The 16,975-nt window shown below is 35.1% G+C and overlaps 2 protein-coding genes and 1 pseudogene across 2 annotated transcripts; 1 reads left to right on the forward strand and 2 right to left on the reverse strand.

The window, feature by feature from the left end:
• Positions 1 to 4,453: 4,453 nt before the first annotated feature.
• LOC132611551 (E3 ubiquitin-protein ligase PRT1-like) lies at positions 4,454 to 7,065 on the forward strand (annotated as a pseudogene).
• An 890-nt stretch (positions 7,066 to 7,955) lies between these two features.
• LOC132610764 (F-box/kelch-repeat protein At3g23880-like) lies at positions 7,956 to 10,916 on the reverse strand. Its single transcript, XM_060325128.1, has one exon. It carries the CDS (start codon positions 10,781 to 10,783, stop codon positions 9,554 to 9,556), a length of 1,230 nt encoding a protein of 409 aa, XP_060181111.1. The 5' UTR covers positions 10,784 to 10,916; the 3' UTR covers positions 7,956 to 9,553.
• A 641-nt stretch (positions 10,917 to 11,557) lies between these two features.
• Positions 11,558 to 16,458, reverse strand: LOC132610090 (F-box protein CPR1-like). Its single transcript, XM_060324349.1, has 2 exons — positions 15,104 to 16,458; positions 11,558 to 11,881 (listed from the first exon to the last, which is right to left on the reverse strand). The coding sequence occupies exon 1, from the start codon at positions 16,378 to 16,380 to the stop codon at positions 15,259 to 15,261; it is 1,122 nt and encodes a 373-aa protein (XP_060180332.1). The 5' UTR covers positions 16,381 to 16,458; the 3' UTR covers positions 11,558 to 11,881; positions 15,104 to 15,258.
• Between the last annotated feature and the right edge of the window lie 517 nt (positions 16,459 to 16,975).

The raw sequence follows: 16,975 nt of genomic DNA on the forward strand, positions 1-16,975 counted from the left end.
TCAATGAGGAATCACTTTAAGCACAAGAACATGACTTTGGTTGGTACCAACAATTAGGCTACAAGCATGTGAAGATTTAACCAAATAACTCCCTCATTTCAAAATACAATTTCAAGAATGCAATAGAGAATTAAAACTAACAAGCAACAACACTCAAGTCTCAATAAGTGACTCAAAACCACTAGTTTCCTAGATATGCTCAATTGACTCAACTTGGAATTTAACATCACCACTCTATCGTAATCCATATGCCCTCACAAGAAAGAAAGTCCCAAAATCACTATATTCACAACAACAACACAAAGGACAAATACACAAAAGTCACTCACGCTCAACAAAGAAGTTCTAGTGCTAACAAATATCACACCATAAGCTTGCCCTTATTTTCGTTCATCACTAACTCAAGAACTTTCAGTCGGAGATCACATAGGGACTTTTTAAGATCGTAATGTAGGCTTAGGGAAGGGTAGGATAAGTATTTGAGATACAAGTGATTACACCCTCCTTGAACACTACACAAACTTTCCTCTTCATTTCAAAACATCGCTCCTTCCTTTGCATACTAGTTTCCCTAGTTATTCAAACTTTTTTTTTTTTTACACAAATGGTTTGCAACCTTTTTTTTTTTTTTTTTTTTCTTCCTTTCTTTTGAATTTTTCACAACACCAACCTTCACCGCTCTCAAGCAACACTAACACCCCCAACTTAGGCTTTTGGCCTCAAATTCACAATTTCATGTTCAAAGAGGGAAAGGTTCAAAAGAGAGACTTTTCATCAAACATGGTAAAGGCTTGTAATGTGGCAATCAAAGAAAAAGTCATAAGCTCAAATGGGGTTACTAGTGATATTATTTATGCAATGGTAGGCTAGAAAGACTAAAGAGGTTTTTTTTTCACAAAGATAGCCCAAGGTCATCTCTCCAACCAACATAATCAAAATTAGCATTGAACGACTAACCGGGCAAGTTCTAGATGATAAAAGTAAACACAAGATTTATTCAACAAACACTCACACACATGGCATATGAACTAGTCAAGATGGATCAATTTCACTTTCCAAGCAAGAACAACTAGTGCAATATCTCATAATCCAAAGTCAACACACTAGTAGGTAAAGAGTCACAAAATGAGCCAAAAAGTTGTCACAAAGATCATTCTTTCCTATGCACCTTGCTTTTTAACTTTCACAACAATTTGGAGAGGTATTCACATTTCAATTTCACATGTAAGAGACTAACTCTATTCGTACCAAACAAGCCAAGAGTTTTCACATTTTTCCTCAAAGGAGAATAAAATAACAAGAGTGATTAATCCACAATATGTCAAAAGAACAAAATTTTCAAAAATTTTGAGCAAGTGTCAAAATATAATGCGCTACCGCGTGCCACCCCCAACTATAAACATTGCAGTGTCCTCGCTGCACATAATCAAAACAAAACATAAAAATAGAAAAGGATTTTTTTTTTTTTTTTTTTTTTTTTTTTTTTTTTTTTGCTGGCATGACATGCGACCGAACATGCGATTCGCATGTATGACATGCGAGTCGCATGTGATGTCATCAGTTTTTTTTTTTTTTTTTTTTTTTTTTTTTTTTAGTCTCTGTCACCAGATGCGACGACACATGCGATTCGCATGTATGACATGCGAATCGCATGTTATGACACCAGAAAAAAATATTTCGCAGCTTTTACTGGTTTTGGGGGCTGTCCGGGTATCCGATTTGCTCAAAATAACTCCAAAAATTCTGAAATTTTGCAGATTAGTCAAAAACCATAGACTAAACTATTCTAAAAAATAAAATTTCAAAAACGATTAAAAACTTTTAAAACGATGGGTTACCTCCCACCAAGCGCTTGATTTAACGTCGCGGCACGACGGTTACCTTTACCACTTTTCCTTCCATTTGGAAGATATGAATTGGGCACCCAACTTGGACTCAAGTTTGTGACCACGAGCGATGGGGGGTGGTAAGTAGATGAACAAGCCAAACGTTAATTTCTTCATTTTGCACTTCTTGGCTTTCAAATGAGGAATGTCATTTTGCCTTCTTACTCTTTCGAATTGCAAGATGTAAGGCACTTGTCTTTCTTCTTCACCATCCAACATGGATGTATGTGGCTCAATTCCCATATCACCATACAAATCCAATGTTGAAAAATGCTTGGAATGAGACTTCAACCTCCCAATTTGCAAAATTTTTCGGATTTTGACATTCTCATTTTCCCCCAAACTAGAGTCAACTTCCACCATTTTTCTCAAGACAACTGTTGACTCTAATTTCTTTTCTTCTTTGGCATCTATACTGAAAATGGATTCGTTTGGAGGACTTTCAATTCTTGATTCCTCCTTTTCATGATTGGCCTCCAACATGGGCATTCTCTCCTCATATTGAGCATTTGAGAATTCTTCTTGATTTTGTTCAAATGCCCACGGAAGATTTTTGTATTCATTCATCAAGTCATTTTGGAGACTAGTTTCCAAGTACTCCTCCAAGACTTTTTGCTTTTCATTTCCTCCTTCAAGTAGGCATTCCATCATGAGCTTGAACTCTCCATTTTGTCCATTCTCAACTTCTTCCACTTCCATTTCCCTATCATTGTCACAACAAAAAGTAGAATCGTCATAGTGGGGGTTCGGGGAAGGGAAGGACAAATAAGCACAATTAGCCCAATGGCCATTTTGACCACCACATCTATCACATATGCTCCACTCATGGGTTCGAGATTGTGCGCACAATCCTCCCCCGGGAGACTTTAAACAATTTTGCCAAGAGTGGGGTCCTCCACAATAGGGACAAGGGTCATCAAAGTATGAACAACTTCCATCCGACCCATTTTCATGGAATGATGCCATATTTTTTTTTTTTTTTTTTTATAAAAATAAAATTCAAGCAAAGAAAACAACTACACTAATATTTACGAATTTGGACCAAAGCAAGCAAGCTTAAATCCCAAACTAACTCAAATACGCCAAATTGTTCCCCGGCAACGGCGCCATTTTTGATAACGTCCAAATACACTCCTCAAAGAGAAAGTGTACACGGTCGTATGCAATATATTTACCCAACTATGAGTCGGGGTCGATCCCACAGGGAACAATGTGCTAGGCGATTAAGAAAGTAAGGAATTTTTGCTAACTAAGCTCTGCCAAACGATAAATGATATTTTGGGTTTTTGAGAAATTTATGACTAATGCGAAAATATATAAACTAACCTAGAAAGCGAGTAAAATGATCAATGGCCACAAGCATGGATACAAGGGAAATTACTCTCAAGTAACGATCCAATGTATTTTACAATTTTACAACTAAGAGTGGGTCTATGTTAATAGATAATGATTTCTAAAATCTCATTGAAAGTTTCTCAACCAAATCAATGAATTTCACTCTAAGCTTTCTCAAGCCTTAGGGTTTGATGTTAAACACAATCAATTCAATCTCAAGTTAACTATCCTATCTCTAGCTCAAGTTATTAGATGGGTTTAATGACCCAAATCCTTGCTATCAAACTCTTTTCCTAACTTTCACTTTCTTTCTCAAGCAAAGTAAAAGTGCTTAGGCACAAATAATGTTTGCAACCATTAGGAGATATTTAAGCATGAAGAGTTAATAGAAAAACAATAAACCCACTTCATTAGAAATAAAAATCATTCAATACATAAGCATAACAAGAGATTCAATCCAAACTTTAATCAAGAATATTTTCATAAACAAGATTCAAGTATTGAAATGAAATACTACACACTTAGATATACAATACAAAACATGGAATTGAAGAAAGGTTTAAGAATTATCTCATTTAAGAACTTCAATCTTCTCCTCCAATGGTGTAGGTGAAGGAAACCCTAGCCCCCAAGCTTGCAAAATGGCAAAAGATGTGTTTTACAAACCCTAAAAGAGTATTTATATCATCCCAAAAACGGAAACAAAATCTGGGCAAAAATACCCTCGTGCACAACATGCTGCACAACATGCGGTTCGCATGTTCAACATGCTGCACCGCATGTTCAACATGCTGCACAGCATGTTGTTCGCATGTTGAACATGCTGCACCGCATGTTCAACATGCTGCTTCGCATGTTCAACATGCTGCTTCGCATGTTCAACATGCTGCACCGCATGTTCAACATGCTGCACCGCATGTTCAACATGCTGCACGCATGTGTTGCTAGCATATGCTGCCAGAAAGTGCTTCTTGTTCAATTTTTGCTCCGTTTTGCTTCATTTTGCTCTCCGGACATCTTATCCTACAAAACAACATAAAAACACACAAAGTAACAATAAAAGTTCTTAAAGAGTCACAAAAATTTAAGGAATTAGCATCGAATATCGCGTAATTTCACGACTTATCACAATATCAACTTGAGAGTTTGCTGCTTGACTACCATACTGTAGATTGTGATTATCTGGTGATCTCTTATTATTTCTGGGAAGTGTTGAAGGATAAAGTTTTCTGATGTCTTACATTTTTCTTATTCCAGAAGAGGAGAAGAAAGTAGGATGTTGTTCACCTCAGCTTGATGATTATTTATCAGAATCCTGCGACAAGACCGATCTTGTTCTAGATACTGCAACTAGTAAGCAGGTGCTTATGACAGATTTGCATTGTGGGATCTGCAAACTGTTGTTGTGCCGGCCTGTAGTTCTAATTGTGGCCATGGTCAGTTCAACTTCCTCCAACTTATATTGATTACTTTCTTTCTTTTTTCTGATAAGGAATTAGTATGTTCCAATCGCCATTTCTTACTATGTGATTTTCCTTTCTGTAGTTTATTGTGAAAATTGTGTGATCAGTCCAAGTGGACACCCCAACGTTTGCTTGGTTCTTGAGCACTTACTGGAAGAGCAATTTCCCAAGTTGTATGCAGAAAGGAAAAGCGCATCAGTGGCAAGATCTGATCATCAGATTCCACCAACACGTATGTCAATACTTCTTTTGTCAGATATCAACTTTAAAAAATTGTATCACTACAACACTCTTTATCTTAAAATTTGTAATATGACATAGACTTTTCACATGCACATTATACTCGTCTTTATGTAAATAATATAATCAACATGGAAACCACCTCAAGTTTCACTGATCATTCAAAATTTAAGGGCTGCAATCTCTTGTGCATTGTGGTAATTTTGCTCCTTAACATGAAAAGCAATAGATGGCGGAAGTCATGTTTGTAAACTCTGATGCTTATGTTGATTAATAATGCAAACTTTCCTTAGTGGTGACAACTTTAAGTGCTCGAATTTTCTATTTTCGATGTTTCCATTCCTTATCACCCCCTACTCATGATCAGATCAGACTCCTATGAGATGATAGATCCTTTTTGCTGCTTCTTGATATATTCGATCTACTAGAAGGTATTTCTATGATTGAGGAATAAAGAAAATCTTTGCAGATTAGAAAGGTGAGAGGTTATAAATGATCCTCAATCTCTTCTTTGTATTTTTCTCCTTGGCTCATGGTACTGTTTCTTGGAACAACTGGTGCTCATGTGTTACGGTGATGATGATCCTATTTTATGTAACATAGTTTTTGATATATCCAATAGGAATAATTGCCCAACTTCCAGAACTCTTCTTTGAAGAAACTCAGTGTTCTGTTTCCACTAAAATTGGCTAGAATTAGGAAATTTCTATTTTACCATAGTGTCTTGATTCAGCTGTCATTGGACTTGTATCACAAGTTGCTATCTTGTATGACAGGAGATGAGGCCAAAGCTGCTGATTGCAAATCGCTACCTAAATTTAATCTTTCAACATGGTTAATGGGTGGAGGATCAGTTCATTATGGATTTGGTTGTGATTGTTGTGGGGTAAGATTAGCTTCTCTTTTATTCTTGTTTTCAGATTGAGAATATTTAATTGATTTTTCACTGTAAAGTTTGATAATGGATGTCTCTGGTGACTTTTTTTCTGTGGTAAAAATACTGTAAACTGTAGTTACATAATTGTTGCTTGCTCAAGAGGCACCAATTTCTGCAGTGGTAAAATGATTGTTTTCAGCATTCAAACCACATTATAAGATTGTCATTCAATCTTAACAAAAGAAAGTATTTACCTAAAACTGCATTTCGTGGTTCTGGATGCAAGTAAAGTTGTCAGAATCTGAAAGATAGGGAAAAAAAGATGGGAATATGAAGTCTCTTTCTTTACATATCTCTCTATTTCGTTGGGCCTTTATTATGAAGTTGATGATGTGTCAGAACATATGCTTTAGGTACCAGGAAATCACTTCCTCTTGTCTGAAATTAAGAACAAATAATTAAAAACCAAAAAGGTGCTTGAATAGCCTACTATTCTTCTAGAAGAAACAATATTTTAGCAGACAACTAAGATAGGAACAGTAGAAAACTGAACTTTCAGTCATATCTCGACTTTGGAGAACTGCATACAGTTAGTAATTAGAGTTAATGGTCAAAAACACACCTAAACTATCACCTTTTATCTAGTTTCATACCTCAACTTTGCATTGTTCCATTTACCTCTCTAAACTATCACTTTGTATTAAACCACACCTCTATGCTAAGTTGGCCTCCACGCGCCTATCGTCTTACAGATATTTGGCCAACTCAGCATCGAGGCGTGTTTTAATACAAAGATAGTGATAGTTTAGAGAGGTAAATGGAACAATGCAAAGTTGAGGTATGAAACTAGATAAAAGGTGATAGTTTAGGTGTGTTTTTGACCATTAACTCTAGGAATTACATGGGTAGTTCCCTGCTATGTTGAATTTGCTTTTGAGCAATTGTCTTTAGAAGCCTGAAAGTTACAGTATTTCTATGTTGGTATTCTAATGGCAACTGTAGTTCCTTTTGCAAACTCAATATACCTGTTACGCACTCTTTTGTTAACAATAAGCGCTCTCTCTCTCTCTCTATATATATATATATGCAGATGTATCCTATTGTTGGGGAACGATACAAATGCAAAGACTGCAAAGAGAAAACAGGATTCGACCTTTGTGAAGGGTGCTATAAAAATTCGTCGAAGCTCCCTGGACGATTTAATCAGCAACACACACCACAACACCGATTTGATCTAGTACAGCCACGCTCAAATCTTTTCTAATGCGTTGGGCATTGGCCGCTTTTGTATTTAATGGGCTTTTTACTTAGTGCATTCCGTTAATGGAACATTAAACTATTTCCAGCCAACAGTTTGTGCTTTATTCTTTCCCTTTTTGACAGAGTAGATAGCTACTTGTTTGAAAACTTCCTTGGTCCAAATTATGCATGGGCATTATGAAGCATGACTCCTGTTCCTGTCACTCCTCTCTTTTTTTTCTTTTCTTCTTTTTCTTTTATGACTTTTTATTAAAAAAATACATGAAGTTCTATCGTCAATTTATGTACATTTCGACTAATCTACCATGTCATTGTTATGTCCTATCAGTGCATGTATTGAGTGACTCTACAAGGTTTAGACCAATGAAAAGAGTTTACCTTAAGTGTCGATTGCCGCATCTTGTAGTTTTTTGGTCAATTTGTGCACATCTAAACTAATCTGCTGGGTGCTTACTATGTCCCGCCAGCACAAGGCATTGATCAACTCTGTCAACCTTAGATTTAGACTTTAGACAAATCCAGATTTAGACTAATGTGAAGAGTTCATCCAGTGTTGCATTTACATGAATTCACTACTAGAAATACACATATTTCTCATGGAATTTCCGATGAGAGTTTGAATATTGGTTCCTAAGAGGCTAAGATTGTCACTCTAACTCTTCTTTTCAGTTTAATGAAAGAAGTAAAATTTAAGAAACAATTAAGGAGCTGGGCATCAGCTTCTTTGGTTGAAATTGCTCAGATTTCTACAATCGCAGATGAATCTCAATGAACATAAAGCTCTCAAACTCACATGCAAAACTTAAAACTTGTCGAATCAGCTTTGTAAAGGAAAAAAAACAGATAGAATTGACTGGAACAAACTTTGAGCAGCAAAAACCGAAACCAAAAACATCAAAAATTTATTCATTTCTTGTTTCACTTAGTAAAAAAAAAGCAAGAAGAAGATACAACGGATACTTCTCAGTCCTCAAGCCTCAGCCAGATACTACATACAACAGACATTCAAGGGAAGGAGAAGCTTGTTCAACCTTTTGCCATGGCAAACTCTTGACCTCGAACCTCAACCAGACACCACTACTTACAAAATAGGTAATTGGTGAACATAGCCAAGTCTTGCTCTATGAACAACAAAATAGAATGAGTACATTCGAGTGAACATTGAGAACCAGATAATAATGCTTCATCATTTTGATCTGCGATATCAGCAGGAGGTGGAGTTGTTCGCAACATCAGCTTTCATTTCTTGAAGAAACATTAGTACATAACAATCAATAAATGCCTCGCTGATATGTCGCATGTCAACTTTGATATAATTAGTTCTATTAAGAAACAAGATCAGAGAGTTCAGTAAATTGGGACCTTCCTGTTTGAAATGACAAAGATGACAAACATTTTGCATTTTCATATACTAGACAGGATCCCAATAAATAAAAATTCATACCCAAATCCATTTCTCCTATAATTCCCTGTTCACAGGTATCCCCAATTTACTCTCATGATCATAGCAGCTAAATATTTCCTCAAATGCTTTCTCCTCATTCAACCATTTATTTTTTCTAGTGGCAATGTTACTGCCAACGTGAAGGAAGATTCAGCCATTTCTATAGCTAAAGTAATGAAAAATAGAGTCGAAGCAATAACAGTAAACTATCAGCAACAAGGAAAACCACCAAACCTAGATACCATATATCAGAAGATTACTAACAAGTATATTACTGTATAAGCATTTTTGTATGGTGTCCTTCCCGTCACCATGTATCACTGGATATTCATTACAAGGTGAACAAATCATCACTAACATCATCATCATATATAATTAGCAGGGGATGGATTAATTGTTCTTAACATCAGCTTTCACTTCCTAAAATCTCAAAAGTACATACCAGTTAATGAAGCACCTCATGATATGTCACATGAAAAGAAAAAACAGTTTAGATTGTAAGCAACTAGGAAAACCACCAGCATGTTCAAAGGGTGGGATTTTCATTCTTCTGGATTTCCCACCAATTCGTTGGATCCCTAGTCTTAGAGCTAAAGAAATTCCTCGGTCTAATGTCATTTACTTTGGTAGTAGAAGACACCAAACACCACAACCAAATAACTGTTGTCACATAAAGTTATTTTATGGACATACGCAAAAAGGAAAAGGGCAAATAAAATCTCCAAGTAGATGTGGTGTAAAGATGTCCCTAAAATATGAAATGTCTTTTTCGATATTTGACAAAGCACCAGAGAAGTGTATAAGGAGGAACCAGGGGCGGAGCTAGCCCTTCGAGCGTGAGTTCGGCCGTACCCAGTAGCTTTGGTCCGACCCATATATTTGTATTAAATTTTTGGTCAAATATATACAATTTAATAATTTAGAACCCAATAACTTTAAAGAATTAGAACTCAGAACCCACAAGCTTCAAATCCTGGCTCCGCCTCTGGGTGGAACTCGTACAAGTCATTAGCTACACCATTGTCATTCATCTGAGCTTCTGCAACCTTTAGTCTTGTTGTGTGCGAGGTTCATCTTGTAAAAAGGGACAAACTAGGCTTTCAATGTGGATGTCTGCCTCAATACAGAAACGAAACTTAGCAACCTTTGTATATCTGATCGATTCATCCTTTGGATTGTATCTCATGAAAGTTGATCTACGCATAAGCAATATTTCACCTTTGTTTGACATGAAAAGCGTTGGAGAAATACCAGAAGAAAATAAATTCTCAAGATCACTAGGATATCTAATGGTGTACATTTTTGTCCAAGACTCTTTAACCCCATACTGCTTCATAACCCACACATCTGTGTGAGTTCTAGGATAATTACAAAATACAGAAAGATCACTTCCCAACGCTCCCAGCAACAAAAAATTGTATCCTTCATCATAGCATGGCTGCTCCACCTTTCCCCATTTCTCATCAGCCAAATCGATAGAAATGATTTTCCACTCCTTATGCAAATCACGACAATCATTATTAGCCCAATATATTCTTCCATTTACAAACTTTCCTGTCCTAGCGAATTGAATCTCGCCCGAAAAATCCTCATCATGAGTTCTCCAATAATCACTCTTTAGACTATATAGTTTTACCTCAACGTGACGCGAACGGCCATGTATGTAACAAAACATACCTATTACCTTATAATCATCATGACACTCATCATATCCAAAACCATATTTGAAACATGCAGGTCTACCGGTAGGTCTAGAATCAGGCAATTTCTTGAAATTTCTAGTAGACGGATTCCATAGAAACAAGTCAGTGAACCCAATGGCAAGACAAATCAATCCATTGACAGAGCCCACAATCCAAACATTTTTGAGGGGGTTATTCATGGGATAATCCAAGTCAAATGACTCAATCACAGAGTCATTATTAAGTAAAGAGCTAAGAGAACAACTCTCAATATTGTATTGGTATTTATGAACAGAAGAAGTCAATACAAACTTGTGATGTGTCAACACAAGTCTCTGGTTATTAGCTGATATACTGAGATGGGTATTGATAAATTCAGGGGTAGAGATCAAAGCAAGCCAAGATTTTGAAACAGACCTGAATTTCAAGAGTGATTTCACTGGTAGCCTTAAAAGTATTTCAATGATGAGTTCTTCTGGAAGGGTAGGGATTATCAAGATTGATTCTTGAATTGAAGTTGATGAAAAATGAGACTTGTTTGTGGGTTTGTTCTGTTTTGGGTGTTGATGCGAGCCTTCATCTTCATCATATTCCATTTGGGTTGCAGAAATTTGAGTTTCTTCAAGTTCGAATTCTTTTAGCCCAACAACACTGTTTGTGTTACTTAAAGGGGAAGAAATCAACTTAGGGGTCCGTTTGGTTTGAGGAATAAAGGAGAATAATCCCAAAAATAAATTTGAGATTACAGTCAAACCTTTTATTATTGTTATTCGTCGTACCTAACACTCAAATATTGTATAATAATATTTTATAATAACAAGAGATAATACATGCAGAAGTTAACAATAAAAGTGTTGATGAAGAGCCTCAACCTATCACAACTTGGGGTGAGCTTCAGCCTAGTATAAATAATGTAATGATATAAAAGTTATTATGAGATGCAAATCAACTCTAACATCATTATGAGATACAAATCAACTCTAACATCTTACTTCAAACATTCAAAGGATCATAATTTCTTAAAATACATTTCTATCATACTACGCAATTTACTTTCTCTGAAAGAAAATAATCAATAAACATTATTTTTATTATAATTAAAATATCACTCCTTTATGAATAAAATTAAAATTATTTTTAAATAATGAAATAATAAAGTATGATACGGTTTCAACTTTCTTGTCACTGAATTATAGCATTGTACTACTAAAGGTTGCTTAAAAGACTAGCTCTCCCACACCCACACCCCTGTTGATTATTTAGTTAGTTCACATTATCCATTCAGGTCAATTCGTGTTTAGGTAAGATAATTAGACCCCACCAGCTAGCTTAATTCCTAGCTCAAATTTGGCAACTTTCTTGATCGTGACTGATCATAGAATCAATAACATTATTACCCTCTAACTAGGCACTAAGCTTTCAATTCCGACCAATCCGACGATACTACATACAAAAGAAATTCAAGCGTGTGAGACGCTTTTTCAACCTTTTGACACGACAATCTCAAAATACTACATTCAACTGAAATACAATGAACAGAGCAGTTTGTTCAACCTTTCTCATGACCCATTCAAGCTGCAACAAAATAATACATTCGACGAACATTGAGATCAGGAAAAAGTTAGGCTTCACTCTTTTGATTCAAGCAGACAGCAGGGTAAGGATTGGTTGTCCTTAACAGCAACTTTCACTTCCTGAAATTTCAATAATACAGAAAAGTTAATAAAGAAACTCAGTGATATGTCACATGACACAATTAAAAACAACGTATATGTAGAAAGCACCACACGCAGTGACATTCCTATGCATGATCTACATTTAAACGCAGCAAAAATCATTTTCATCAGAAATTACCTGTCTTTACAGTAAAAAGATGAGTTTCATACTGATTGCCCTACCAACTTCTAAGCAGTGAACAGTAACAAATATAAGATAGTTAAATCTAGGGCTGTTCACGGTTTTGGTTAAAACCAAAACCAAACCGAATAAAAAAACCGACATTTGGTTTGATTTGATTTTAAATTTTAAAAACCAATAATATTTGATTTGGTTATGGTTATATTAAAAAATAACCGAATAAATAACCGAACCAAACTGATAAATTATATACATAAATTTTATAATTATTTATATGTATAATATTAGTTTTTCATAAATAATTATAAATATTTTATACCTTTTAATCATTAATTTTATTTTTGATCTGCTTATTTCACATGATTGTTTAAGGCCCATGTTTTTAAGAATATGTCCAAGCTCATGTCTTTAGTCTTTTAACTCTTTAAGTATTAAGTGTAAATCTACTAACAGAAGCTCACGTTAGAGTCTAATGTCTTTAACTTAAATTTTTAGCCTTTCTTTGTCAGCTATTTGATTTTAGGTTTTTTTTTTTTTTTTCGAATTTATACCTTTTTTTGTCTGAATGGGTCCTAAACTTCTAATATTTTTCATATGAAAAGGACAGGGGTTGTAGATTTGGAGGTTCCTATAGAAGATACTTCAGTAACATCAGCATTTGCTGCAACTCAAACACATGGACATGGTAATGCCCTAATACTTCTTCCGTGGGTAATCCTCCTAAAAAACAGAAAAGAACAACTCCTTGTAGTTGAGACCCAAGCCTTTGGGATAATGATAGAAAAACATCTGAAGTTTTGGATCATTATAGAAAGTTTTTTTAATAAAATGGGAGAATTGAGGGCAAAATGCAAGTACTGCCCCAAAGTTTGAGATCATTACACAAAGTTTTTTTATTTCATATTTTCATTTTAGGTAGTCTTTATGTTTAATTAATATGTATGTTTAAAACAACAACTAAAAGTTCCTATGCTCTACTTTATTTCCAGGTATGTGTATTAAGATGACAAAAATGATGCAGCCACTACTTAGTTAGTTTTTAGCTCTATATGTAATAGTTTAGCAACTTTGGGTAACTTGAATACGACACTATCACTAATAGTGAAAATGTTTCTATGATGTATGTTCCACCTTAAACGATAAATAAAATTTATCGTTTGAACAAAAAAAAAAAAGACATGTCTTTTAACTTTTTAATGTTTTACTGATAAGTCTTATGGCTGTTAGTCATAAACAAAAAATCCAACCAAACCGACAATAACCAAACCAGTGGTTATTATTTTATTTGGTTTGGTTATGGTTTTAGACATTTAAAAACCGACTAAATTGGTTTGGTTATGATTTTAATCAATAACCGATCCAAACCGAACCATGAACACCCCTAGTTAAATCTACTGCATTCAAAGGAAAAAAAAAAAGGGGGTAGCTGAATAATCTGATGGCTCAATCATGATTCATGAGGGTGCAACTTCGAATGGTATATGTAGTCTATCATAATTCATAAATACCAAAAGAAATTAAAGATTAAGACTAAAGTCACAAGCAGTGGTCATATTGATCTGCGTCAAACATTATATGCTGCTCAAAATTGGTGGTAAGTTGATTTAAAGCTGGTCCATTTCATAGAAAGTATGCGCCCCTAAGCTCTACTAAGTCTACCTTGCAAGAATTTCCATATGCATTCCTTTTGTTTTTTTTTTTTCTTTCCTTCATAACGTTTCAACTAAATTGAACAAATAAGTCCTTTTAAAAAAAAAAAGAAAATTGAACAAATAAGATAACTTGGCTGCATCGCATTTCCCCTTGTTCCCTAAATTTAATGTCTCACATACGATGCAAATCAACAAATAGAGCCTCATGTGTGTCAAAGCTCAAAAGTTTGACATTGTTTTCATACGTGTCGCAATTGTTTTTCCTCGTCTGCATTTCCTTGGTTACATTTGATTTGACTCAAAATTCACAATGCCACAACAAAGAGTTGATACCATAACAAAGTAGAGTTTAATTGACAAGGCTTTTGAACTATTAATTAATATCAAAGAGAATGCATAAAACTCTCCGAAATAGCGAACTTAGTTATAATTAGCCCTATTAAAAAAAAAAGATAAGAGAATTCATTATAGTAGGAACCTTCCTGTTTGAAATGACAAAGATGACAAACATTTGCACTTTCATATACTAGACAGGACCCCAGTAAATAGAGATTCATACCCAAATCTATTTCTCCCAGAATCCCTTGTGAACAGGTATTGGAAATTTACTCTAATGATCATAACAGCTAAATAGTCAAATGCTTTCTCCTCATTCAACATTTTTGCTAATGTCAATGTTACTATCAAAGTGAAGCAAGATTCAGGCTCTGATTGTATAACTAAAATAATGAAAAGATAGTGTCGAGAAAATAACAGTAAGCAATTATCAACAAGAAAAACCACCAAATCTAGATTTTATATCTGACCTTAAACCTTATAAAACGGTTCTTTTTTCCCTATTAAGTTTCACTTTAAAAGGGACTACCAATGAAGGCCCCATATCAAAATAGTAATCTTGGAAATGGTTATGCCTAGTGTTATAGGCGCATTCATGATTCACCTGCCCTGATTGTCACATCCCTGGCATTATTCTTACTCTGTCCAGAGGCACAACAAGTCCCCTCAAAACACTGCTCAAAAGAGCAACTATGTCTCAAGTCATTTACTTTTGGGCTATGTTGCTCGGACTCTCCAAAAACGACGTCGCACCCGTGTTGGATCCTTCAAGGATGCACTAATTTTGGAGGATCCGACACGCACCCATGTGCATTTTTGAAGAGTCCAAATAACATAGCTTTTGAGTGTTGACAACACCAAATACAACAATCAAATAATTGTTCTTGTGAAAAGTTGTTTTTTTCATGGAAATATGCAAGTAGCAATAGGACAACAAGATCTCGAAGATGTGGTGTGATTACGTCCCTTTTAAATATGTCAATGTCTTTTTCTATATTTGATAATATAAACAAGATTGAACAGCCGTAGTAAAAAATGTATAAAGTGGAACTCTTACAAGTCACTTCTTACCTAATTAAGCTAATCATCGATTTTGCATCCTTCATTCCTGTTGTGTCCTTGGTTCGTTTTGTAAGAGGGGGCAAACTAGGCTTTCAAAGTAAATTTCTGCCTCAAGACCAAATTCACCAAAACCAAACTCCGTATACTTTGGATATCTGGTCGAGTCATCCTTTGGATTGTATATCATGAAAGTTGATCCAAATTTCACCTGTATTTGACAAGCAAAAGGATGGAGATAACCGATAATGCCCAAAATTATCTTCCACGGGAACTGGAGGATACTTGATGGTAAACATCTTTGTCCAAGATTCTTTAACATCATACTCTTTCATAACCCACACTTCTACAACACACACATCTAGGTGAGTTCTCGGATCAGTGCAAACCATAGAAAGATTACTTTCAAACACTCCCAGCGAGAGAGCACTATTTCCTTCTCCATAGCAGGGCAGCTCCACTGCTCCCAATTTCTCACAAGCCAAGTCAATAGAAATGATATTACAGCCCTTATCCAAATGATGATCATCAATAGTAGCCCAATGAAGCTTCCCATTCACAAACTTACCCAACTCCCTGAAATATACCCCACCCTGAAGAGAATGGATGCTTCTCCAAGAATCACTCTTTAGACTATAGATTTTGACCTCAGCAGGACAAAACTTATCATAACTAGAAAACATACAACTCACTACCTTATAATCATCATGGATCTCATCGTATCCAAAACCATATATGACACTGTTAACATTGTTAAGACCCCTCATTTTTTCAGTTCTAAAATCAGGCAACTTCTTGAACTTTCTAATTGATGGATTCCATAGAAGCAATTTTGTTGACTCAGCAAAACAAATCAACCTATTGATAGAACCCACAATATACAAAAACGCATTGGATCTTTCAACGGGATAATTCATGTCAGATGCCTCTACAACAACAGAATCATAAAGCAAAGACCTAAGAGAATAGTCCTTAAGATCACCTTCAGGTGGAACAACCATCAACATAACCCTATGGTGGTTGTAGTCCTTGTTATTAGCTGATAAACTGAGATGTCTCTTGATAAATTCAGGACTAGAGATTAAAGAAAGCCAAGATTTTGAAACAGACTTGAACTTCAAGAGGGGTTTCACTGGTAGCCTTAAGAGTGTTTCAGTGATGAGTTCTTCAAGCAGAATAGGGGTTTTAAAGCTTGAATCTTTCACTGAAGTTGATGGAAGTTGAGAATGGATAATGGGTTTGCTTTGTTTTGGGTGTTGATAGAAAGCTTCATAGTCATCATATTCCATTTGGGTTGCAGGAATTTGAGCTCTTGGAGTTCTGCACTTCTACTATTGATTCTTGATTTTGGGGGGAAATTATACTAAATGGATATTGAGTTTATTATTAGGAGCAAATGACAAAATTGATCCTTTATCTGGGGGTGGTAGGTTCAAATGTTCAATATAAAGTCAAATCTTTCTATAATTATCATTTTTTCCGAAACTTATTTTTATATTATATTTTACTTCTCTATTTTATACACTTTGTAAAATTACTTCTCTATAACAGTCATGCTCAAATATTGTGTAATAATATTATGATAAAAGTAAAAAGCTGTTGTTAAAATTCAACTGCTACTTGGCGTGAGATTGAAGAGTTAATTGTTAAGCTCTCAGACAGCCTTAAGGGAAAACTATTGAATTTCCTTTTGTTGAAAGTTTGTTGGACAAAATTCTTGTCAATTCAAGCATTATATTATGACTAAGAGATTGAAATTTACGAAACAACCTACAATTGTAGAATTCTTACGTAAAACTTGAAATATTTCAATTCTCAATTATTTTAAGTGCATATGTTCCTTAGATTTAATTCTTAATCGGTATGTTACAAATAGTTATGAAT

The sequence above is a fragment of the Lycium barbarum genome, chromosome 9, assembly GCF_019175385.1.
Source record: "Lycium barbarum isolate Lr01 chromosome 9, ASM1917538v2, whole genome shotgun sequence".
Lineage (NCBI taxonomy): Eukaryota > Viridiplantae > Streptophyta > Magnoliopsida > Solanales > Solanaceae > Lycium > Lycium barbarum.